The sequence below is a fragment of the Branchiostoma belcheri genome, unplaced genomic scaffold, assembly GCF_001625305.1.
Source record: "Branchiostoma belcheri isolate BF01 breed outbred unplaced genomic scaffold, Haploidv18h27 scaffold10, whole genome shotgun sequence".
Classification (NCBI taxonomy): domain Eukaryota; kingdom Metazoa; phylum Chordata; class Leptocardii; order Amphioxiformes; family Branchiostomatidae; genus Branchiostoma; species Branchiostoma belcheri.
Window position 1 is genome coordinate 5,239,842 of NW_017802380.1, and position 26,431 is coordinate 5,266,272.

The following is a 26,431-nucleotide window of genomic DNA, read 5'->3' on the forward strand; positions in this document are numbered from 1 at the left end:
ATTTGCCTCGCACATGGATACTGCCTGGCCAATTTGATACTGCCTTTGCAGCCAACAAAAGATCTGCTTGGAGATGTAACATTAGCCTCTACCAGGCTTCGGAAGCTGATCTGGAAAGTGTAGAAATTGGCATAATTAGACAAATGATATGCCAGGGAAGTTATTAGTCTTCAAGGCGACAAACTACATACTCTTTTAGTGGACCAACTCCTCTGACATGTCATCCGTCTATTTGGCCAATTTCTACTCTTTCCAGCCTCTCCCGAAGCCTGGTCGAGGCTAGGTGAAGATGAACACACGCGTGATTGACAGGCGTTTAGCGCCGCGTGGGTCGGGAGGCCATCTCCGCCGGATATGATACGAAGCGACGTGGCCCGGGGCTGTACGGAACCCCCCGAACCGGTGCCGAACAATGGCGACAGTCAGCGCCGAGGCCGAACCGTTCGCAAACATCGGGCGCTGATCTATGGCAGAGCTGGCTTCATGTGGCATGCACACACACAAACAAACAGCGACGCAACGTGGCGTGAATTCTGAAATTGCCAATAATTGGAGCGTAGCACTACAGACAGGAGTGACAAGAAAAAAAGGCAACTTGCCAAGCAATATTTTCAGACGTCAAATGTTCATCGCAGTCCGAATTTGGGTTAATTTTCGTTCATGAAACCGTTTATCGTTAAGGGTTGTATGGATCATTTGTTATCAGTGGGGCCTCAGAATATATAAAGTACCGATGATAAGAGAGCTAGTTAACACACAAGCGATTACCTGGCGAGTTATTTTATCGCGAGCTCCCCGGGACAAGGCCACGCGGACTGACTTGTCTCTATCTGTACGGCTACAGAGTTTCTCACTACAAAATTCACCAGGCACAACTACACAGTTCCGGAGTCAGAAGTGCGGTACTTACGTTACAATGTCATTCCCAATGGGCACTTGTACTTGTACTTGCAGTGTGACCAACAACTTCAAACAAGAAGGTCCTCACTCTATTCACATCAGAGATATTAAAGCAAAATCTACAGTCCTGAATTGAGAAGATATTCGTTTGTAGACATTCACATACTGTCCGTGACTTACTCTGCGGCTGGAGGTGTTGTTTCCTGTAGTTGATGTTGTGTGTCCGGTGCGGTCGGTGTCGGGCTGAGGCTGGGGCTGGGAGAAGTCGCGCCCGGTGCGGTACCGGCGCTGCCGCCGTCGTGTAGCTTCCGTATGTGCTTCTTCAGGTCGAAATTTCTGCAGAATCCCTTTCCGCAGATGTCGCAGGTGAAGGGCTTCTTGTCGTTGTGCGTGTGCATGTGGAAGGTGAGGTTGTACACCTGGTGGAACGCCTTGTTGCAGATGTGACACTTGTACGCCTTCTCGCCGGAGTGCGTCAGCCGGTGGTTTTTGTAGTTGCCCTTTTGGTGGAAGCCCTTGCCGCAGAACTCGCAGACGAAGGGCTTGTAGCCGGCGTGGATCCGCATGTGTGTGTTGAGAGTGGAGCTCCGGTTGAAGGCCTTGCCGCAGGTCTGGCACTTGTGCGGTTTCTCCTGTGTGTGGATGATCTTGTGCCGGCACAGAGTGGAGGCCTGGCGGAAGCCCTTTCCGCACACCTTGCAGATGAAGGGCCTGGCGCCCGTGTGCACGGGCATGTGGCGGGTGAGGTTGTAGTGCGCGTTGAAGATCTTCCCGCACACCTCGCACGGGAACGTCTTCTGCTTGTTGGCGGCACGCTTCCCGCGACCGCCCCGAGCTTTTTCTGGTCCCGTCCCGCCCTTCGCTAGCGGCAATGCTGCGGTGGGGCTGATCTGAATGCTGCCCGGGCTGGTCCCGTACTGAATGCCCTTATTGTCTGTCACGCCGCCTCGGGCCGTCAGCACCGACTTACCGCTCGGTACTTTGCCTCCGTCCAGTGACAGGGGAAAGTTGGCGATCGTCTCTTTCGAGTAAAAGTCTACGAACCGCACGGCGTTCATGTTCTCGTAGAAGGCGAAGGGCGCCGTCGGAGCGCGAAGGACCTGTTCTCTACTGTAGTAGATCGGGTAGGGTTTGATCAAGTCTGTTCGGAGGGTCGGGAGTCGAAAGTCCGTGTGGAAGAATTTCCGACGGCTCGCTTCTGACATGTCGGCGGACAGCTGTGCCGGACGGAACGACTTGTGTTCCGTCAGGAGTCCCTTCCGAAGGTCCGAGGCGCCGCTCAGGTCCAGCACGGAAAGGGGGAAACACTGGGTGGGCCAGGGACGGGAGCGCGCGTCGGAAGTCACCGGCGGAGTCCACGGCGGACCCGGCGGACAGCCTGGGGGCGGGTTTGTTCGGCGACGGCTCCATAATTCGCGCTATGGAGAAAGCTAGCTCTTTCTTGTCGGACGAGCGGGGCTCGACCCGGGCAGCGAGTGAGCAACCGGAGCCGTCCCTGTCGCCTGGCTGCGGGCTGGTGGTCTTGCCGCTGCCGCCGAGCTCGGCGCGTGTTGCCAGGGTCCCGAACATGGCCATTCTCAGTCCGCTGTCGCCGCTCTGGTCGTCTGGGAAAGCGCTATCGTTATCGACGAGTCTTCCCTCAGTGTAGCTCCAGGGCTCTGCACGGGCAAACAAGAGAAGAAAAAAATGAGCACACAAGTTTACGATAAGAAGTGGACACCTTAGCCAGATGTGGCCAATAGTCGATATGATGTAGGTAGGCAAAGTGCGCAGCCCTCCTAAAGTCACTGTGTCAACCTACCACCCAGTGCAGCCTAGTCTTATACCAAGTGCTTCTGATTGAGCCATCTGTGTCGGTAAGGGGTCCCCAAACCTGAGTATGTGTGCGGGGTCTCGCTCTCTCTATGCCGAGAGTCCACAACGTCCTTTCCCTTCACCGTCTTCACCAGAAATGACTTTGGCATTGTGACCTCTCTAAACGCGTCCACTGGGTGGTGGCAGGCAGCGGCGAGACCTCCTCCCAAACACACGTCAGTACAACAACTCTCCAAAAATCAATCAAAATTTTCACAACGAAGGCTTAAAAACGCAACTAGTCGTCCCAAAAGTCTTATACGAGAGAGGAAAGAAATCAAGAATAACCTGGGCTCAGGTAGAAAGAAGAGAAGTGCAGGGGCGGGCGTCTGGCACGTTCCTTCGCGCTCGGTTGCTGGCTGTGGTCTGTCGACTGTAACCTAACATTCAAAAGGCCAATGTGACCACGACAATACCAGAGATGTGCACGCCAAGAATTTGGCAGCGATTCCCGACTCACCCTTTCTATTAGATGGGTACGTCACTCACAGCCCCCGATGTTAAAAAACAACTGTCCCGCAAACAAAGCGAATGAGCGCTCTCCGCGCGAGCACGGGCGAATGGGAGGGCGGTATCCCCAAAAGACCAATCACTCCTCGTCGTGAAAAACAAATCGCAGAGACAAGTTTGCTGCCGGCTTCTCGCTGCTGCCCATTGGTCAACAGCCCTCAGCGCTATTGCGGCGGGGTAGAATATATTACGCAATTGTAAATGGGCACTTCGAACGGCGGTAAATTGTGGCTTACTCGTGGCGGCAGTCAGACATATGTGATTAACAGGAAAATGAAGCAATGAGGTGGACAATATACACAGTCCACATACACACTCCCGGACATGCTAGGACATATGGATCAAGTATGACATTCCATTCATGAGAGAATATTACCTCTTTGCTCCTCTGAATGCAGATAAAGCGCTGCCTGTAGAGAAGACTGTAGTATCTGACAGGCCAGGACTCACTCGGACATGGCTACTTGGCGCGAAACAAATTACTTTCCCAATTGTACCGTCCGTCGGCCCGCCCCCTGCCTCGCTCTGCGCTAGGCGCGCCGCTGACAAGCCGCAGGTAATTTTGCGTGACCCCCGGACGTGTTGACGAAACCACTCCGGGGCCAAAAGAACGTCCTTGCGCTTGTAGTAAAAGTTTACGGAAAGTTCTTGACAGATTTAATCCACAACCATCATCTGAGAACAACCTGTAAGAATCAGTTTGTTTTTTTGCGACGGGTTATATTCATGAAGCATATATTGTGTGATTGACTGATCTTGTGTCCTGTGGCTGCTGTACGTACAAACCACATGTAGGTAGAAGGAAACCTACTTACTTGTGTATTGAAGCTGGGATTAAGAAGTAAAAACAATTTGCCCACCTTCTATTAACACCTTGGATTATGTTGTTTTCTCATGCAATAAAGTAGGTCCATTGACTGTCCCAGGTAGCGCGTTGTTCCACAGTTTAGCGTCGCCATGGGTGGGACGGACCACGTTTTGTTTCAACTCTAAAGCTGGCAGAACTACACATACGGACAGGATTACCCAAACAAAAACAGGGAGGGGACATCACCAGAGGGAGGGAAAAAAAGAAAATGAGGTCAAAAAAGTGGCCCTCGCCCGCACAGAGCGGAGTGACCAGGGGATTGTAGTTAGGTGGGTGGGCGGGGAACACTGCTCAGTCGCCCGTACAAATCCAGGTAAAGCGCCCGCCGGGCAGCTAGGCCGAGGAGCTGCTTTTAACTCAGCTCTCTACATTAGACCTCTAATATAGGAGGAGAAAGCTGCAAAACTCGTGTCGCAGCTCTGTGCATAATTAGGCCACTACCATAAAATCATACCTTCATGTCTCCTGATTATTTTAAGATATGGCGTGACAAAGTCCAGGTGGGACAAAGTGGGTCTTTGGGCCTCTTCTGACAATCCCCTCCTAAACTCCCTGCATAAACTCTGAGGAAAACCTTAGCGTAGAAAAGCGATGGGAACATTTTTCACGGCGGGTATTGGCAAATTTTATCCTCGAAAGCTGACTTGTGACGGATGTTATATAAACTTATTAAGTAGTGAAATCTTATACATGTGGTACAATGAGCCCTGTTTTCTGAGAGTCCACGTCCAAACGTATTGAAAAGAAAACAACAAATCGTTCAGGAATTTTCTCTATTGAACGACGGAATAATAGAAATTATTGATGCAATCCCAGGAACTTAAAGTGGCATAAAAGACATCGATAAACACTCTGTACATAAACATCGCCTAAAAGTTACAAAAACAGAGAATTCTTGGAAAGGCGGATGCGTCTTTCAAAAGAATAAATAGGTGGTCATCGTTTAATGATCCACAATATCTCTCCAGGGATTACAAATAATAAACACCATTGAATAGTCGACAATGAAATGCTACGACATTAAAATGACTTTCAGCCACGGTCACGTATATGTTCAAACCGACTATTCCACAAGAATACTGGCAAATACCTGGCGAATTCTGAACGTTCGTTTCTAATAACAGTTAAAGGATGTGCCATTGTTGAGTTCTGAAAACGAAACAATAGGACTAAGTGTGAAAGAATAAAAGGTTTAAAGGTGACAGTTGAAGGATAAAACATGCATCTGAAAGATAAACAACCTTTACTACAATGACGTGCAATACAGACAACTCCGTCGGAGGGCGCTGTTTCGCACACCTGTTAGAATGTAAAATTGCCACGAAAGGGGGAGGGACACAGTGGATTACGGGTGTACGTAAAAAACAAAGCGGATTAATTCACGTGTGATGTCTGTGTCATTCCATGGAAACGAATGCTTTAACCAATGATTTCCAAAGTGTCTGTGGGCTACTAGTATTTGTGTCCTGTGATATCAAATATTAATCCCCAAGCAGATTTTTGGTGGCTGCAAGACAGTATCAAATTGACAATACAAGTCTACTTGCCGCCTGAGGCGATAAAAACGTCTAAAACACGCCAAAAAACAAGCCGAAGCCTAAGCATCTACTCAGATATATGTTTCTCAACCCACACTATTATTCCAGTGAGGTAAGGATTGTATTTGTCATAATCTAGTTCTCCTCTCATAATGTGGTAGGTGAATAGTAATCACAGAAGGGGAATTACAACAGCAAGAATAGGGAATGGGGTCAGCTTCTCATAAGTCCAAAATGGAATCGTCCGTACGTCCTGAAATGTGTGGAATTCAAATATTCTGACTTATTTGCTCCAGCAGTATATTTAATTTTTTTAGAAGATTTAAAAGATTATTGACTTCTCTGCGGTCGGACCAAACATTTCGGGTTCCACTACAGAGAAACTTGCGGTTGAGTCTAAAGCCCCTGTCATACATAGCCGAATATGGCCTCCCGAACACCATCCGTACTCCCCAAACCATGGCCAGGAGTAGGGTCGGGGAGTAAGGTCCGGGCAGTGGTTGGCTGGTGTTCAGCGAGGTTGCTTACATGTTTCACACTGTTTAAAACATTCTGGAGTGGACGTGAAGTTCGGTCATGGTTGGCAGGTGGTTGGCTGGTGTTCGGGAGAAGGTCGGGAGTGTTGGGGGTCAAATGTGACTCAAATGTAACTCAAATTCGATTAAATACGTATATTCGTATATGTAGAAAGGTAGGCGTGGCCCTGATCTGATCAGACTGCACCCGAACTTCAGCCAACCTTGGTGTGTGAGAGGGGCTTAACGGTCTAACAGGATGGGAACAATGGGCCGAATCACAACATCTCCCCGCGCGTGTAGTCTTCACTTAGCGGTGAACGGTCGTCCCAAGTCCGGGCACATACACGGCCACCGTACCGTGTCGCACCCACAACACGCCCCGCCGTATACATCATCAACTCTCACAATAACCGTGGAAAGGACCTCTTGTTAGCAACAGCGTCTTAACATTCGTGCATTGATGTACAGACATAGCACAAGTCTCACCTTTCGCGTCGCGCTATTCAAACTCTTCAACTGAAAAGGAGAAGAATACCTCCGTTCCTATTCATACTCCATCCCTACGCACGCATTTGTAGACGTGGAAGTATTCCAAAACTTCGGTTCCGACTAATTTGCTAGTTATTTTTTTACCGTATTGTCTGGGTCTTCAGTTTCAGGACATTCTTGGTAATGGTGGTTAATTAGACGTAACGATAACATTGACAGAAGTGTTTCAGTAGACTGGGGGCCATTTTGCCAATCACTGGCCACTTACCAGTGTGTACACTGTATTATTGTGTTCAGAAAACATCCTAACAGTGTTAGAAAGGAACTCAAATCGCACAGCTAGAACTGCCACCTTCAGCGCACCTTGGAATTATACAAGGCTGCTGACATCAGTAATTTTACAATTATAAGTTACGATATAGCATATCTATGTGGCGATATGGAATGCTCAACTCATAAACACGCCATTAGCCTTAGCATGCCCGTATCACACAAACATCTACATCAAATTGTCCATGACCGTGCTATACCGTATCATAACACTTACATGTAGTGTCTGAGCGGTCAAATACATACAGTCGTGAACACTTCAAGCACTTGAAAATGTGAATATCTCTAAACTGCTGTACAAACCACAGGTAATCGTGCAGTCTTTCAGAGGCAGTTGACAGTTTCATGGGCCAGTATTGTGGAACGAACTATCTACATACTGACTAAAGGCAACTTACTACCACAACGCTAGTTTAGCTGTTTGTGTCCCTTTATATTGCTTAAAATCACACCACCGCGGCCCACTGTTGTAACAAACTTAAAGTAATTCAGGGAAGGCACTTAACGTTGAGGTCTTGTGTTGATTAATGACTGTTTTTAACCAGCCTAGGCGCGCGGCGGATTAATTATGCTCGTTTTGTGCGCCATTTGCGGTGTGTGTGTGTATAAGTGTGTGCGCGCGTGCGCCGTGTGTGTGTGTATGTATGTGTGTGTGTGTGTGTGTGTTTGTGTGTGTGTGTGTGTGTTTGTGTGTGTGTGTGTGTTCGTGTGTGTGTGTGTGTGTGTTTGTGTGTGTGTTCGTGTGTGTATGCGTGCATGTGAGTGTATATACCGATGTGTGTGCGTTTCTGTGTGTGTGTGTGTGTGTGCGTGCGCGCGCTGTGTGTGTATGTGTGTGTATGTGTGTTTGTGTTTGTGTGTTGGCGCCACAACCACAAACATAACAGTATTTGATCATCACAGTTTTCTTCATTTAACGCGATGGCATGGTTCCTTGCCTGCATCTCTGAGGCAGACTTCGTTCTGTTGATATTTACGTATTCCATTCCAATTTCCCAATTCCAATTTCCAACAACTAATATCCACGTGGATTGTTTTAGGCAAGCCAACAATTACAATAAAGCTTTCATAACTAAATGAATAATAACGAGCTTTAAGATCTCTACATAAAATCTTCTACATATAATTCTTCTGAAGAAAATACATAAAAAACACAAAATCTCACTATATGTCCATATGCCCTTGTGGTTTCCTATTTCTAGATGTGCGAGTTTGTGTGCAACAGAAATGCACATCATGCTGGGGCGGCTGAACAGGCGCACGGCATGCAGAGCACGGAGCAATTACATATTGAGTAGCTGTGAGGAGTGAGGTGGATTAAGGATGACGATTTCATTAGAGTCATTGTTCGTCAACGAGAAAACAAATCTCCCAAATCCTCTTTTCTTGGCATCACCTTGTAAGCATGCCAGGAGTCAGTCTAATTATGAATCTTTTTAAACTTCATATTTCTAAAGTTAGATTCTTCAATTTTGCGTCAATTTTACCTGCGAATATACATTGTAATGTAACGCACTTATCTCCAAGTAGACCTTTTGATGGCTGCAAAGGCGGTATCAAATTCTCAGTCAGTTACCATTTGCACGAAGGCTGACAATACAAAAAAAGAAAGCCCTATAAAAACGTTTAAAGGCATGCCAAAATAAGCTGAAGATAAACCTCTTCAAGCTTGGAGAGTGGTAACGCACAATTAAAAACAACAGCAATGCAGTACTTACATGTAGCATTTCGAACATCTACTTCGAAGAAATATTGCTTTCGTATCAATCCAATAGCACCAGATTGAATTTACTTGATAGTTCAAAACATGGGAAATGAACGGCTGTTGCTGTAGGATAATGGCTTGCGAATATTCGTGAGGAGAGTTCGACATTTGCCAACTATCTCAGACATCTCTGCGGCGATCTGTTTCCGTGACAGCGGTGTTTGCGTAACGGACGGCACCGCCTTACCTCATGTTAGACCATACTCCTTCTCATGTCCAGTCGTACTAGCTAGCCTCCTTCGCAGACGTCTAGCGGGGCGGCGTGTGTTTCTACGAGCGGCTAGAGCGGCGGTTTCTTTCCGGGTAAGGGCCTTGTTCCAAGTGAGAGCTGTAACCGCGAAGAGACTTGTATCGCCCGCGCTCTGCCGCATTAGAGAACCTTAGCCCATGTAAAAAGTCGCTTATCAGCACCCCCCCCCCCAAAAAAAACCGTAAACGCTACGCCTTCAAAAAGTCTGTGAATGAGGCTACTCTCTTACAGCGATACTGAACGATAATCAGCAATGTTACCGGAGCGGAAATTACCCCTTACGGCAAAGCTAATAGTACGTACCGGGGTAGCGCAGAGTTCTGCGTTCGGCTGGCGGAGCTCGAGCGTCGCTGATACTCCAGGCGGGAGACTGACACGAGGAGGGCCGTGTACTACGTCAGCGCACGTCGTGTGGGGAATCGTAACTTTCCGTGGATTGGGTAATCTCCAAGCAGATCTTTCGGTGGCTGCAAGACAGTATCAAATTGGCCAATGCGTCCACTTGGCAGGCAGGTACCATTTGTCACCTCAAGGCTGGCGTGAACAAGATACCAGCACCGTGAAAAGAAGGCCCGATAAAAAGGCCTAAAACACGCGAAAAATATAAGCCGAAACCTGCACCTCTGCTTGGAGAGCAGTGGTTATGTCTGACTTACGTGCAGGGGTGGTGTGACCCGCCTGTAGTAAAGACAAGCCCGGCGAGGAGGTGCTAAAAGTATCACTGCGGTTATATTTGCCTTTCCAAGCCGTGAGGTCAGATCCCAGATTTCGTGTTTGCCTTTTAAAGTTTCCTACATTTTTGTCTTGTGCTGCCGAACAACATCGTGAGGACATATGGTGCACACTTTCAGTCTCACTCACTCAAAAAGCCAATGAGAAAGCCGTCTGATATGTTCTGACACGATATGTATGGATTTATTAGGACTTTAAATGATGTAAGCTTTATCTTTTTGATAGAGTTTGTCTGACCCTTACCTCTTCCCTCATAAGCTCAATGAAAAGCAACTATAGGCCGATTTGAGCTTCTCAAGAATAACTTGGTTCAAAGAAATAGTTCAGATTGTGCGTTCAGTCGATTCCACAATGCAGAGCAGAATGTTGCGACAGAAAAAATAATAATCACCACTGATGATGCACTTGATGATTCACTCATACTGATGTGCGTATGTAACTTACCTACGCACATCAGTATGAGTGAAGACGAGTATAACTTAAGTGGTCAGCATGGGTTATCTAATAGTCATTAGCAGCTGGTTGCAGGTAAGAGTCGGTATGTGTTGTACAGGTGAAGAGGAGAGCAGTCCTTCAGAAGCTCTGATGAACAAGGTAACAGGCTCGTCGGACAGCAGTTCCACATCATAAGTTACATGTATGAATGAAACAGATATAATCTTTGAAATTGTTTCAATTTCATAGTTCTATTAAAAGAGTTTTCCGTGCCTGAGCATGATTCTAGATAAAGCACGGTACTGGATACAACACCCACCCACCCTTCGTCCACATTTAATCAATCGATGATGAAGAATTAAGAAAATGTAAGAAATATTTCACGGCTAAGAGTAAGAGGAAACACGTAACATGCACGTCGCATCAAACTTCCTGGCTGGTTTTCATCCATCCTCAAATTACAAAAAAGAAAGGGAGGAAGATATAGAGAATGACAGTGCTGATATTTGCAACGTGCTGAAACAAATTTCATCAGAAGGTTGCCCTATATTTGTTGGGGAAAATTTTGCCACCAAAATTGGTTTCATCAGGTATAAAGAAATGCTGGTCTGAGTTCACTGCCAGTATCTAGCTTTCAACTTTAGAAGTCTTTTCATTGTAGATCGTAGAGCTTGTTGGGTTGAAGCGTATGATTGTTTGTCTTGAAGAATATAATGCATTTTTGGCAGAGTGATAGTGAATATTTAGTTTTGTGGACTTAGTCTGTTGCGGACACATGAAACGGAAGATAACCAAGATTAGATTTTACACCTTTAAGTTGGTATGTACCGGAAGATTTGGTTTTCTTACTTGAACCAATATAGCCAGCATATAAAAGTGTCGATCTGACGCAGCCTGTTCTTTGAATTTGTTCCAGGTTCCACTCATGGTTGACGCGCACAATTGATGCTGGAATGTTGGTTTTGTCATCTTCTCTTTCGTTTAAACCTCGTGGGCCACAGTTTGTGATCTACATGCTATTATGTCAGTATTCTATCTTGTAGACTCCATCTGATCAGGCCGCCTTCCTAAAGGAGTGTTTGGGGTAGTAGAATTCGGGTTCTGACTGGCCAGGGGAGTGGTTCCACTGTTAGGGGACGGGGAAATGAACGATGGATATGGATAAACTCCCCTGGCCAATTATTCTACCTATTTGGCTAAATTTGACTTTTTTGAACCTGTGTTGTTAGTCTGGTGGAGACCACTTTTTTATGTGTCTATACTACCACTATCATACAGGACGACAGGCGGAGAGTTGTAGCGTCCTGACACGTACAGTACTGTTTATTCTGTAGGAGACCATGGCAGGTTCTGACTACATGTGAAGACCCGTGCGTCTCTCACGCTAGGGCCAACCCTGTCCGTCCGACATTTGAACATGTGTTTAACATGCCGGAGTCTGTGGGCTGAGGTCAGCGGGGTTATGTAAAGGTCTGGTGTAGTGAGTGGCAGGGTCTGGGCCGGGGCAGGGTGTGGGGGACATGTGCACATGTAGGAACTGTCACGGCAGGGGAGAGGTATCTCACTTACACACTCCCAACGTCACTCATACTGTCGGAAACAACAGTCAGGACTAGAAATACACATATCTGCACCAGTGCAGGTAACATCACCTGCACCAGACAAATTCTACCTGCACCATTCAGACTTTCCATTTTTTGACACATTTTACATACACTTGATGTTCATTTTCTTCAATACAAAGTGCTTTTTATGGATATTGTGGGGATTGTTCATGCTATATAATGCATCAAATTAATCAAACCAAGGGGGAAGGATACGAGCACACAAAGAACTGTTCAGAAACCATTGCCATTGTTTCTTAGGTGATAACAGTTAATACAGCCAATGGAAATCCACACATACCTACATGTATATATTATACAAACCCAGGACATGACCAGTGCAGGTTAGCTGCGCAGGTAGACATCAGACAGGTAGATCTGCACAGGTCCAATTTTACTAACCTGGATGTGCAGGTGGTGTATCAAGTTAGTTTTTGCTTTCAATGAACATCACAAAAAGAGTTTATTTTCATAGATGGCTACAAGAGGTACGAATCCGAGTTTGAAAGCAGACGATATTTTATGCATGGGGACTATCCAGAACTCTGCTTGATCTTAACCGTAACCGTAACCATTCAGGCATAGAACCAGATAGGTACGTTTTTAGAACGATAAGTACCGTAGCCCTGACGTCGACTGTCCCCGTGCGCGCCCGGCCACTCCGCACAGATGCGCGCTGGCGGGTTTCGGTCCGGCCCGTCAGCCCGTGGCAGCGTACCCGGGAGTCAAATTTACCCGATTTACCACGGACTATTTGAACTGGTGATGGCTGACGGGAGCCCCGGATAAAGATGTCATTTTCAGGAGGCGCTGAGTCGGAAGCTGATCTCCTCTAAAACCCGATTGGACAAATCTCCCATTAAGCGCGCCCCATCCGTACGGGGGCCATTGTGCGGCTGCCATTGTCCCCGGCAGTGGGTACAACTTCGGGGTGGGATTTTCCATAATTTGTACAAGGAATTATAAAACTGTTTCTGTTCTCTGGGAGGAGCGGAACAAATGCGGGTACGAAGGAAAGGAGGTGGTCTCTTCACGCCTTCTTATCTTAATTAAGGCTAATCCGCCGGACTAGTGGATTTTCTGCCGCTGCCGTGGTGAGGGAAAGTGCCGGCCTTAGTCCCTGGTCAACAAAAAGTCCGAAGTACATCATCACGCCAGCTGAACCGTAAAGGTTCGAGGGGCCTACTGTGGTGATTGACACATAACGTCACTTGAAAAGTATCTATCTTTACAAACGTAATGCATAATAATCTGACATATTCGTCAATAAGAACAGAGAAGCAATTCAACAAGCCTGATGCTCATTATCATTCATGATGATGTTGTTTGAATTAATCTTGGTTGATGATTAACTATCAACGTTTTTGCATTTTGTTAAATGCCTGAAGAATGAATATACAATAATGAATGAGTAAATGCAATTGTAGTAATCTAAGAATTTTTCTGGAATCTCTCTTAAATAGATAGAGATTTTGTTGAAGAAGTGAGATAGATGTTGGTCATTTCTTGAAATTTTGTTCTTGGGCTTTTAGCTTGTATGTTGATTTGTTTTTGGTAAGGTTCCCTACCGACAAATCTTGTAAGCGCTCTGATTTTCGTTTTCCCTCAATTTCCGTTTGCTTCCGGCGCAAAACCCGCGCCACTGGTTATTATGTAATCAGCTGAGATGAATTATGCAACAAGTGTACATCCTCATTCATAACCATATTGCACATTAATCAGCCCAGTCTAGTCGCCAATGTCTATACGATTTTCTCGTGTCTTTTGTAGCTGTGTGGAACTGGAAAGTCTTTTTACGGCAACATGAAAAATAAAACAGGAAAATAAACGATATAAAAAATCACAACTTTGACTGACATCGAAGAAAAAGAACCCTAATTAGTGTAGGTGTAATTTTTGACGCTTATACTTCACACTTCTAGGTCACCTTAATTAGTATCGCTCTGAAGTATCGAAATAGTATCTGAAGATCTACTCTCCCTTTTAATGTCATTCATCGTTAAAGAAGCCAGGTAGCAGATATACAGGCAGACTTTTCGTTAACAAATTCTTTGATTTCGATGCTTGCTACTCAACATTTTTATATGCAATTTTTAGTTCTTTTTCTTCAATAAAAAGTGCTTTTAATGCATATTTTGCAGGGTTTGATATGTTATAATTGATTGACATGGCGCATCATATTGATCAAACCTAAAGGAAAGCCCCAGCCTCCCTTTCCTTCCATCACCATACATCGTGCGTAGTGAGATACAACAGAATGCTACCATTGACCAAGCTATCCCTACAACACGCCATCATATTAACGACAACAATGACGGACATATTTGTTCTCACGGTTGACGGAATAGTTAGTGTTTGCTGGAATATCGAGTCGCACAACTGAACAGACGTCACCAGGCAACACCAGTTCATGGCGAAACCGCACCAGACAGTGTGCCACTTACCGTGTGTGTGTGTACGGCCACCTGTTCCTCACGTGCTCCCCTCCCAGCCCCAGTTCCCCGCACCTGGAGACCGTCTTTCTTGTACAAGCCTGGTTTCTTCTCTCTTCTCTAGATTAACCCCCAACCCATGCCGTCCCTTAACCAAATCCGGTGAATTTCAGCATGCGGGTCGCGGTGAGAAAAAGCCGCTGGCCCTCCGGGGACCGCCCGGCCCCTCCCACCCAATTAACGGTCTCGTTAATAAGACGACTCTCGCCGGATTGGCCTGAAAAGGTCCCCGACAGCTTCCCGTATCATTTTTTTCTCTCCTGTCCACAGACTAACAACGCGGGTTCAAAAACAGAAAAACCTCAACAAATCGGGAGGATAATTGGCCAGCTAGGGGAGTTTGGTCATTTTCCGGCCCGCGAGGGGGAAGGGAAACGTTAATGGTGGACCCGCTCCCCTGTCCAGTCGGACTGTTTTTGCTGAATTCTACTCTCCAAACCCCCTTAAGAAGGCCTTGTGGAGGATACCATATTGCATCTGATGTAGCTTCATTACGACAGCCTTTTGTTATCAGCTGTGGTGAACAAAGGAGATAATGAAGACGCACCACTCAAAATACAAATGTTCAAACTGATAAACCACAACAAGACACCGTTCATTCAGCAAACCCCAAATTGAACCTGCTTTGCAATTAATCAAACACATTGACAATGGCTCTCCTTCTAAACAGTTCAGTTGCGTTTCTTTCTTTGTGATCTCTCTTTTCGTGCACCCGCATTATGAGACAGGATGCTCATTTTTTTTATTTCCATGAATATCAAACTTGCAGAATGTCCTCAAATTCATTTCCCAAGTAATTTCCGTTAAGAAGTAAAGTTATTAAGAAGTTCTATTTACAAGAAAACACATTAAAAAGTCAAAGTTATTTCTGTAGTCAAGCACAAATCATTTCCGTGGAAAACTGCACCGGAAAAGATGAAGCACTTGAAGTTGTTGAGTAAGAATTTGTGCCAATATTTGTACAATTCTAATTCAACTAACAACGCCAATGAACAGATGGGCACAGTCAGATGTAATCCACATTTCCAGTTTAGTAGCAATAGCACATTCCTAACTTAAATGTAACGTTTTTGAACTTGAAGAAGCAAGATTGAGGATGCGTAATTAAAAACAGCAAATGAATAGTTATTCCCAAAGCTCTGCCTGGGCATTATGCTGTGTTGAGTTCTGTTGCGTTGTTTCATGTCAGTTCTGTTCTAGTTGTAATCATTGAGACATTATCATTGGCATTTCTAAAATCATGTGGTGTCATATTTCTTTCGTTCAGGTTTTCAGAGGATGTGTAAGATGTAGGATAAACGGGTGAAGAACCACCAGACAATATTTAACGGCAGAGGGATAACACGAGTTAATCATCCTAGACTGTGTGATTCGGATAACAACGAAAAAACAATGACTCAAAATGGTTCACCTTTTTAATTCTCCCTGTCCTGTTTTTCCACTGGATTTCTACATGTTCTATTTGGCTAAAACGAAATTGTTTTTTTTAAATTTGACTGACTGTGGTCGTCGTAGTTCGACACACGGTTTTAATGCTGTAGAATTTTCAAGCAGACTGTGACAGAACCAATCGCCAATAGGTATCCTACATAGTAACAAGACAGCTGATTTTCAGTGGAGACATACACGCTATCAAAGAATGCATTCATCTTGCGATTTTACGACTATCGTGCCACGCGTAACCAGGCCTTTGGCTTATTACAACTCAGACATATCTTTCAGCCTTCTGTGAACCTTTTTCATCAGCACATTTGTTATACAATCTTAGAAGTTATACAATCTTACAAGTGGTTGATTTCCAAGGTCGATCGCAGCGAAGCCAGAAGGAACAAAAACATTGCGGAAGACGTGAATTGGCGACCACTTGATCACCCAGCCAAAATCATCATTTTTTTCTAACCCTGTGAACATTTCTTCCACTTGTCGCCTATTTCTGGCCGTCTTTCCTTCTTGATACACAATGATGGTATTGTTGGCTGATGACTCGCCGTCGTAATTAGATAAATTGAAGAGGGAGGAAACGGAAAGTTGGGAGAAAGGAGAGACCGGACAGCGAAATTAACGATATAAAATCAGCGTCTTGCCTCGTCCAATTTTCGTGCCCTCCCCTTTCAAGTCACCCTGTCAATTAGCGCCCCTGATCCTCTTTCCCGCCATCCTTAATCGGCGAATTTCATTCAGGCGACAAATAAGCGGCTTTGTGCCGCTCGGAATACACTTTCCCTCATCTTCGCCTCCGCCTGGCCAATTTTCTGTCCCGGAGTTCACTTCAGAGGCATCAGCCAGATACAATTACCGGCGCAAAGAGCAGCGAGATGGACTCCCACCCGGCCGGCGATGATTCACTTACACCCGGCCCGCGCGATCAACGCCACCACCGCCGCCACGCCTTTATGCCAGAAAATCGAATTGTTGGTAACTACCGAATGGCCTGAATCGCGTTATGGTCGTTACTGGACGTTGGTGGATGTTGAAAAGAGAAAACCGTCTCGTTAGGATAACGACATCTGCCTCCCCGCTCGCCAAACCGATCTGATTGCTGAAGTCTTGAAACTCTGCTAACCCGATTTCCTAAATTCTGGTAGACCGATCTCGATATAGATCTTTGATGTTAACTGTATAATAACAAATAGAAGAGGCGATCCGGGTTTCTAGGTCAGACACTTGTTGTTTGCGCCAAATCACATGATGTGTACTACCATGTACACTTGAACATACGATCAATGATTTTCTGCTATGGGTTGGCAAATGTCTGTCTTTTTTCTGCCAAATCTTTTTCTCCCATTCATCAAACATCAATTACTAGTAGTTTCATTAGTTTCTTATCCAGCTACATTGACTATTGTTAAAACAACAGCAACCTATACAACTTCTCCAGTAACACAAACTTTTCAAGACAGACTGATTCAACTGTGGTGTTCCACAGGGGTCCCTTTTGGGCCCTTACACGCGTATATCTTATCATTTTTACTTCACAAAGCTGCTATGTGGTAAGATTACTATATATATCACAACGCCTCGATTTCTGGGGTTGCCACTCGTCTGTCAAAGCGAGTACGACAGCTCTCCATGCTTTGTTGAACCACAACTTTTTTCATCGCCCGTCATTCGTTTCTTTCACCTGGCAGCCCGTCCGGACCACCTGGGTGCCTCCGTGCGTCACACGCCGTCGTCTTGTGACTTGTCCGCGACAGTTACTGACGCCAGTTCCACGCGCGCTGGGAGCATGTGCGCATTTTCTCCTTCCGATTCTGTGAGACAAGTCTCAGGAGCGGAAGCCGAGCTGGGAATAGACGGCCCTGACGCTCTAACCTCTACCAGGCTTCAGGGATGGCTGGAAAGAGTAGAAATTAGCCAAATAGACAGATAACATGTCAGGGGAGTTAGTCCGCTAAAGGTGTACACTTTACCACTCTCAAACTGTATTCCTTAAGGGGGCTAACTCCTGGCATGTTATCTGTCTATATGTGTCCAATTTCTATTCATTCCAACTGCCAGCCTCTGAAGCCTGCTAGAGGCTAACCATTCTCCACAGCTTGGCTGAGCAAAGCCGGCCATAGAAGCTCCAACTTGCGACGTCGACCCACAAATTGGAGCTTCTATGGCCGGCTGGATCTTCTCTGGTATACTATCCCTTTATTTCGGCCAATTTCTACTATTTTTCCAGCGATCCGCGGAGCCTGGTAGAGGCTAAACCTGAATCACAGGCTAGGATCGAATTTAATCCACACTTTCACTGATTTACCTCAATGGTTTTTTAAACAGTGGTAACGGAACTGTTGAAAAATGTATTGGAAGATGGAGCCCACCCCTTTCCTTCCACTGCCTTTCACCTTCCCAACCGAAATCAGGTACACAACTTACACCTGGGTGGTGTGAGTAAAAGCCATGTGGAGTGCCTATCCAAGCACACAACTTCTAGACAGGTGGGCCAGTGATTAAACCCATGTTCCCAATCTTCAACCTCTTCCTCTGCACCAGTGTTTTAATTTCGTGTATTCAGGGTGTGCATACTACATCTTTCAGAGGAATACAAAGAGTAATTACTAATAGTCATTGCAATGGCAGAAATACAACAATGCCTCCTACCATGTAATACCAGAATTACAGATAAAAGCAAACCAACAATATTATAAGCACATGATGTTTCTTTTCTACCATTTGTTGTTGTGAGTAACAAAAGCATCCTCATAAAACTTCATTAATATATTTCAACCTTCAAGTTATTATCAGGACATACTTTTCAGTACATTTTTTCCTGAAAACTTACTCCAGGACTTAACATCTTGAGTGACTTTGGTACCTTTTCCTGTCACTGGGTAAATACTTTGAGTAGTAAAAGTCTAGTTAAGTTGTTCCTATTAAGAGTCTTTGACAAGGCTACTTATTTAGCAGGCCAAGCCTTTGTAAGCAACATTTATAGTAATCTTAGTTTTCTGTAAATGCTAATTACTATTGTGTATATTTCTGTCTGATTGCACTAGATTAGTAATGAGTTGAAAGTTAGTAAGACTCAAATAGTACACATAGTAACTATATCATGTATATAATGGAATGACATTGAAGGGAATCACAATATACTGTAAATTGTGAAATATTTGCAGTGGTCTTATCATCACAGTTTTTGCGGTGAGAGTTTTGCACTGTTGTTATTGGTTGTGCCGGCCAATCCCTCCTTGAAGTGAAGTGCTGAATTGTGAGAGCTAAAAATCCGTGGGGCTGAACTGCAAGGGTCTGGAGTGACTCAGGTGTCCTCAATAAGACCCGAGGTGCAGCCATAGGACTGTAAGGTTTGAACTGTCGTGCATTGTGTTACATGTACCAGGGTACTATGGCTGTGTCAACCACAAAGTCTTGATTTTCACCTGGCCACATCATTTATGTGCTGCAAACTTAAATGAATTTCTGGTACCATTTCCTTGCTTTTGATTCAATCGTTGAGTACAGTGTTGAGCACACATTTTGGGCAGGCCATGGGGATCTGTGTGTTAGTGTTGAAATGGTCACACAGCAGTCTGGTGGAGAGGGGGAGGGGGGCACCATGGGACTTCATACGACTCTCAAACCTACAGGGGAGGAAAACACAGATTTTCAGTTATGAATATAGAATTATTTACATCAGATATTGGAGAAGGTCTCGTGAAATACAACAATGAATGCTAACAAAAGCAAGAGGTTTCAGACTTCAGGGAAGTATTCTGGGTTTTAAACATTCAAGTTAGCCCCATTTCCTGTGTTTGACCTTTAGACCTATCATTCTGCCTGTCAATCTTCCCCCACCCACATGCTGTCAACCTACACTTCAGTTCACCACAATTTCTTGTGTTGGAAATTACAGTTAAACTTGCTTCATAAAGTCTTCCCTACTGACAGATGAACTTTCAAGAGATACCAAACAAGGACCAAACCTGTACACTTCCTCCCGATAGTCGTCCTCGCGGTAAGAATGTCCGCAGGTGAAGAACACGGCCTTCTGCGGGATCCTGGACTCCTCCTTTGGCCTAGGGTCGCCAAACACGGCCTCAGCCTCACTCTGAGACAGCTGGATGTACCCTCTCTTCCCAGCATCCTTTTGGAGGTTGTGCATGATCTCCTGCCAGAGTTTCTCCTCTGGGACCAGGCTGTCCGAGTTGCTAGGTAACGGGAGCAGGCTGCTGTGGTTGGATCCCAGAATTGCTTCCTGTAAGGCCTCTTCTTGTTCCGAAGGAACCTAAAAATGAGTGGAAGTGTTTGTTGCCATTCCATTGGTTTTCACTTCACGTTAATCTTCATTCTTACATCAATCCATTTTCACTCACACAACTTTTATAGCCTGTACATTTGTATCTGTATCTGTGTCTGTATAACTGGTATGACAGCCCTTCTGCATAACATACCAGTGTGGCAGGCAGCTAGCTACATTACATTGGATGACTTGCAACACCTAATCTTTGCACAACTAACTGCAAACATTGTTTAAAGCTATCTAAAGATGATGTACTGTACTTGGTGGCATTGAGTTCCACTCCATAGTTCTAAGAAAAAATGAGTGTGTGGAACACCTCAATCTTTGGTTAATATCTCTGGTACTTGAAGACATGACTATTTCCGTTTCTCTGAGCTGGTTTTAGATACATTAGTAGTAGGTACGTCCACCAGTTTACTAGTCATAAGGGAGGTTGTACCTTTCCCTGTGTGATCTGTTGAGTGACAGCTGCTGTCAGCTTCAGGTGGAACTGTGTGGAGAACATGACAGACTGGGCAGGTGGAGCCGCTGTAGCTTCAGTCTCTCCCACAGTCTGGGGCTCCCTGCTCCTCCTGCAGAAAAAAACATTGCACAACTCAAACCGTATTCATCAAAGATGCACTACACATAGAACACATTACAACAGCCCTGGCACATCGCATGTAACCCACATCCTGCAAAAACAAAAACATGTAGGTAACAAAATAGTGAATAAACAAACAAACCATAGATGTCCCACCTGTGAATCACGATGAAGAGTGGACAGGCCAGTGTGGGCAGATGTTCCTCCAACACAGGCTCCAGGGCAGATGTCTCCAGACCTGCCTCCTGCCAAAACTCAACCATCTGTGGAGAAACAAAACAGTAACTATCAATAAACAATGTCTTCAAAAGTCTTTCGAACTTTTTTAACCTTCTTTGACTCCTGCACTAATTTGTTCCAAAATATCTTTAAAGTGTTCTCTCTCGTAAATCTGATGTCACAAAGTACAATAATTGTACATGTACTGTGTGTATGTTTGTCCAGAATAGGTTGACAGCACGTGGGTTGGAAAGATTGACAGGCAAAATGGCAGGAGGTCAGATACAGGTTTAAATAGATACAGGAAAAGGGGTGAACTTGAAGGTCCCCAAATCCCAAGAGTCCTGAAATCTCTGATTTCTTGTTGATAAAGTGATACCACTTACCCCTTCTAAAAGCTGCAGGTATTGTTGACTGGAATCTGTCCCCTCAGTACTGTCCTCTGTTACCATGGTGATGTAGGAAGCCACATGATTGACAGCTTCATCAGACATCTCTGAGTTAGCTCTCCTCATCGCCTTCAGTCTGTAGACCAAAGCCTGCATGAAGAAACACTGTCAATTATTTGAAGACTATGATCACATTATTTTGTATGTGCATTTGTATGTACTATAAATGTTGCTCTTCTTTTAATATGGGACATTGGCCTGAGACAAAGAATAAACAAAACATATGGGTTCTAGGATAAAGTTAGTAAGATAAATGGATAAATTTGAAAACTGTTAAATATTTCAAGTATAGCATCCACTACTTTTGTTAGTGACTAATGGAATCTGTATCATTAGCTTGGTCTTATTTTCTGGTCAAAATTAGTCCTCACCTCACTTACATATTCATTCATAGTTTTTGGAAAAAATACCTGTGGATGCTACTTGCTAAATGTCTGACAGTTTTCAAAATCTATTTGATTGAGTAAGAGTTTTCTGTTTAATTGTTTCAATATTATAGCACTAAAAAGACCTGACCTGTGGGAAAAGCCTGAGTTCATCATAGATGTCTGCAACACTGGCCCAGTCCTCATAGTCCTGGCACAGTCTGGGGAGGGGGGCAGGAAAACAAACAATTATAAGTCATATGTTTATCAATGACGATGAAAATGATCTGTGTCTGTATCTTTATCTGTATAGCTGTTATAACCACCCTTTTGCTTCACACATCAGCTTCACGGGCATCCAGCGTGGCAGTAGCTGGCTATATTAAACAAAATAACTTGCACTGGATTGTTTGAAGTTGTCTGGTGATGATGCTCTTACTGTACTTCACAGCAGCCAGCACCACTCTATAATAGTTCTACTAACTTCTAGCAAAAACTGTCCTACCTGACTACATCCTGTGGCTGATAGAACGTCCTGAGGTGTTTAATGGCAGCTCCCAGCGCCTGTCTGCCGTAGGAGGGACCGCCCTTGTCTGCTGTAGACAGGTCAGGCAGACCTGGGTCATCCTCTGGGTCCTCCAGACTCTGAACAGTCAAAACACACAAGCTGAACAATAAGGAACAAATTATTGTAACTACTGTTATCCTGTACATTATGTCTTAGGCCTGTTCAAGTTGTTGTCCTGTCCTTGGTGCTGAACTCTCAAATGCCCGCTTCTCTATATAGTTGACAGATGCAACTGTCAGATGTCCAAATCAAAGAAAATGGTCCACTAGGTGCATTTTCATTGCAACAACCAAAGTTAGGCAGAAGGAAAGCTTATAATTTTGAGAAGTTGTGCACTATTACTGAGAAAAATATAAGCGAAATATTTTTTTCGATCTTCACTCTGGAGTATTTGAAGATATTTGACTCGTACCTCTTCATCTTCACCACTGATGCCATTACCGGTAGCATCCTCTTCTCTCAACACGATGGCCCCGGGGATGCCCTGGAGCTGCAGGGGCGTCAGCACGTCTCGACCAATGAAGGAGGAGATCTGCATCCCCAGTGATGATGATGATGAGGAGGAACCTTGCTTCATGTCTATCCCCAGCTGACCGTGGCTGTTCCTGCCCCACACCCACACCTTCCCTGATCTGTGGGTAAAGATTGTAACACTACATTAAAGACCTATGCTAGCCCTTATCAAGGACGTTCAACAACGTCCTTGCCCTTATTGTTTTAGTTATTAGGGTGTTTTAAAGTTTTATTCTCTACCTTTTTTTGCTGAATTAGCTCTAGTCTGTTTCTGAAAGTCCACTTCTCTGCATGATTCCAGGCTATTTATTACTGAGTGGGATATTACCGGTATGACAAATCATACCAAGTTAAAAAAAGTATGTTTCACCATCTTTATGGTTAAAAGGAGTTGTTTTTGTAAACAGCAGCATTTGTATACGTGGGTGCAGACTAATTACTGAATCGACTGCAGGTACTGAAAAGCTATACACAAGATATGAAGGTACAGTAACGTTACATGTATATAATGCTCTTTGATACAAGAACCAAGGACATTCTTTGTTGAGTTGGGTTGTGATATTGCCTGTTTTAAAAAAAAGTTGAAAACAGCAAGAAGAGTTACATGTATTATATAAGAAGCTTAGATACAGATTAAAGTTCTTTGATTGTATCGACTTCAATCTACCTTTTCTTAAAACCAATTCATGATTTTATTTCACCCACACAGATTAGTCTGTCTCCTGTTGTAAGACGTCATTCAAAATGTTTCCATATTCATACAGTCAGCTTCCACTGTTACCGCGCACTCCTGGCATGATAGTACAGTACAAATGTCTGGTCAACCACAGCCGGGTCGGGCCTCACTCAGGAGGCCCACCAACCGTCCCCAAACCACCGGGCTACCGCCCCCAGCCCCCTCCTTTCGTCAGAGTGGCACAAGCGAACATGTCCACCATGGCAACAGCTCTTCTGACGAGAGGAAAGACGGGCAAACGACCTCTTCAAACATGTACGAAAAAGCAGAAGCAGTGAAACATCAGCATCTCCCGAAGGGTGAAAGGCGTCATGTCAACATACCTGATACAATGGGCTCATCCACAGGTAAGCTACCTGTTGTACATTTGTATTCCAACACAAGAAGCGGTTTTGGAATAAAGAGCATTCTGAAATACAGTACTACCCTTCTGTACCTTTCCATGAAATAATGAATAAGAATTTCAATCTGAGAAAGAATACATTTGCACTGATGTCTTTTTTAAAATCCTTTTTAGGGTATAGAAATGGGATTAAGTTGAAGTGAGAACTACATCAAAATCAATTCTGTATACATGGTATTATGAATTGTAATACTTTATTGTATTCAACACATTGTGTGTACATCTTTACAGATATATGTAGTAAGTATCTGTATCTGTATCTGTATAGCCGGTATAACCGCCTTTTGGCGTAACACACCAGCTTTGAGGTATGTATATGTATATGTAGTATAAATATGTAATACTTGCTAGAACTATGAAATCAAAACATCTGGAGTCCCCCACATCCTTTAGTATTCCATCCTCCATTATTGTTATCCCATATATTATTATTATCCCTTGAATGCAAGTTTTTAGTTCTGAAATTTCATTTGTCAGTGCATACCTGTAGTTCCCACTTCAATGTGGGATTTTAACCATATTTTATAATGACATGAGCAATATCATCTGTTCCACAGACGATGCCTGTAACAATGACCGAAGCCGTCGCCGTGTTTTCTGTGATTTCCTGTGCCCCATGGTCACCACACTGACAGTGGTAGGAACCCTGGTCATTCTGGGAATCGTCATGATGATGTTTGTCAATGCCAAGTTTGACAAACATGAAAAGGTTGGAACTCCATATACTAGTAATAAATTCAATGCCCTTTCACATCTTAGGTCTACAAAAATCTATACAGCAACATAAGGAAGAGCAATAAAAAGTCAAAAAAAAGAAAAAAAAGAAAGACAGAAAGAAAAATGTGTAATCCACTACATGAATTTTCTTACCGAGCTTGTCTGTGCCTTTCTCACCTCTATATTCTTAGGACATTTCACAGCTGTCTATCAGGGTGGATGCCTTGAAACATGACCTGGACAATGAACGAAACCGAACTGCAGCCATGGAACAGTGTTTTAACATAAAATGCAAGATGTCGGGTGAGTATCGTATTAAATGTGAAATTTCTCAACCCAGTGTTGAATCTTTGATTAATTGGGTTTTCAGCAGGCTTCAGGTTCTTTTATTTTCCATTTTTGCTTTGTATGTTGCAGATGTTCCTCTTGGCTCCAAGCGTAAAGATGAACCCCCTGGACAACCTGTGAGACATCCTGGACAACCCAGAACAGTCAGACCTCTGGACAACCTGGAGCTTCGAGACAACCCAGACCCGCTGGACAACCCAGACCCGCTGGACAACCCGGACCCGCTGGACAACCCGGACCCCCTGGACAACCCGGACCCCCTGGACAACCCGGACCCCCTGGACAACCCGGACCCCCTGGACAACCCGGACCCCCTGGACAACCCGGGCCTCCTGGACAACCTGGACAACCCGGACCTAGTGGACGAACCGGACCTAGTGGACGAACCGGACCACCTGGAAAATCCGGACCTAGTGGACGAACCGGACCACCTGGAAAATCCGGACCTAGTGGACGAACTGGACCACCTGGAAAATCCGGACCTCCTGGACAACGCGGACAACCTGGACAACGCGGACCCAGTGGACGAACCGGACCCCCTGGACAACGCGGAGCCCCTGGGCATCGCGGACCACCTGGACAACCCGTGTGTGCCAGAGGCTCTCGAAAACCAGGCCGCCAGATTACAGGTGAGACTCCAACAAATGCTTTAGCCACCAAAGGAGGTGAATACTTTCATACCGCCTGTAAATATATGTGCGATTACAATCAAAGTAGGCCCTGATCCCTTTCTGTTTCAGCTACTCGGAACGGAGGATGCCAAGGCGGATACAAACTCCTTGCTGGGACCTGCTTCAAGCTTAATGCCAACAGACTGTCCTACGACGCCGCCAAGATGGCCTGTAAGAGGGAAGGAGCGAGACTAGCCATGCCGAAAACAAAAGAGCTGGACCAGGCTTTGAGAAACCTGGCCCGCACAGAAGGAAAACACCTGTATCATTGGATCGGCATGAGGGATATCGGACGCACTTACCGTAATTTGCATAAAAGCCACTGGCAGTGGGAGGATGGGTCTACTCTGGGCAACTACAAGGTACCTTGACACGCCTTACTTACTGTTGGGCACATAAAAGATCACTACAAACTAGAAACCTATGTTTGTTTTTATGTAATTTAATTAGCAACTATTTCTCTCCCTCACATGTAGGTGTTGTTCACCAAAGTACATCTTACATATTAATTCAATATATGTTGTATATCATTTCAGAACAACCTAATATATGATGTTTATTTCTTAAACCAGGGATGGAGTCCAGGAGAGCCAAAGCGCTCGAAAAAAACCCGTTGCGTGCAGTACTGGTCAGGCCCCACTGGTTCTCCTATGTGGGTCAATACTAAATGCAGTTTAAAGCTTCGGTCTATCTGTCAAACCCCTCTTCCATAAATGGGGAAGAGAGCAACAAACCATGCTGGCATCAGCCAAGCATACTCTTGCCAGTAGAGCTTGCCAAATTCAAGCGCTCAGATTCAGCAAGTAAATGTAAAGAAATTTTGTAATTTCTAAAAGGTCTTCATTATCA

General features: G+C 44.8%; 2 protein-coding genes across 3 annotated transcripts in view; both read right to left on the reverse strand.

Annotated features, from left to right (window-relative positions):
* Window positions 1–232: 232 nt before the first annotated feature.
* On the reverse strand, window positions 233–3,023 carry LOC109472961 (fez family zinc finger protein 1-like). Its single transcript, XM_019772828.1, is given in 3 exon segments — window positions 233–2,207; window positions 2,209–2,558; window positions 2,774–3,023. Coding segments are annotated over 3 exon segments (1,572 nt in total). The 5' UTR covers window positions 2,865–3,023; the 3' UTR covers window positions 233–1,076.
* Window positions 3,024–18,168: 15,145 nt separating this feature from the next.
* The window catches only part of LOC109471776, a 23,711-nt gene continuing 15,448 nt past the window's right edge, over window positions 18,169–26,431 (reverse strand). Inside the window, exons 23-30 of one of the 2 annotated variants that reach the window (XM_019771144.1) lie at window positions 22,607–22,826; window positions 22,132–22,271; window positions 21,778–21,847; window positions 21,199–21,351; window positions 20,750–20,856; window positions 20,450–20,582; window positions 19,694–19,995; window positions 18,169–19,351 (exon numbers count right to left, since the gene is read on the reverse strand). In XM_019771144.1, coding sequence (XP_019626703.1) covers window positions 19,216–19,351; window positions 19,694–19,995; window positions 20,450–20,582; window positions 20,750–20,856; window positions 21,199–21,351; window positions 21,778–21,847; window positions 22,132–22,271; window positions 22,607–22,826 — 1,261 coding nt within the window. In that variant the 3' untranslated portion in view covers window positions 18,169–19,215. The remainder of the gene's footprint in view (window positions 19,352–19,693; window positions 19,996–20,449; window positions 20,583–20,749; window positions 20,857–21,198; window positions 21,352–21,777; window positions 21,848–22,131; window positions 22,272–22,606; window positions 22,827–26,431) is intronic. The other variant, XM_019771138.1, reaches the window with a different exon arrangement.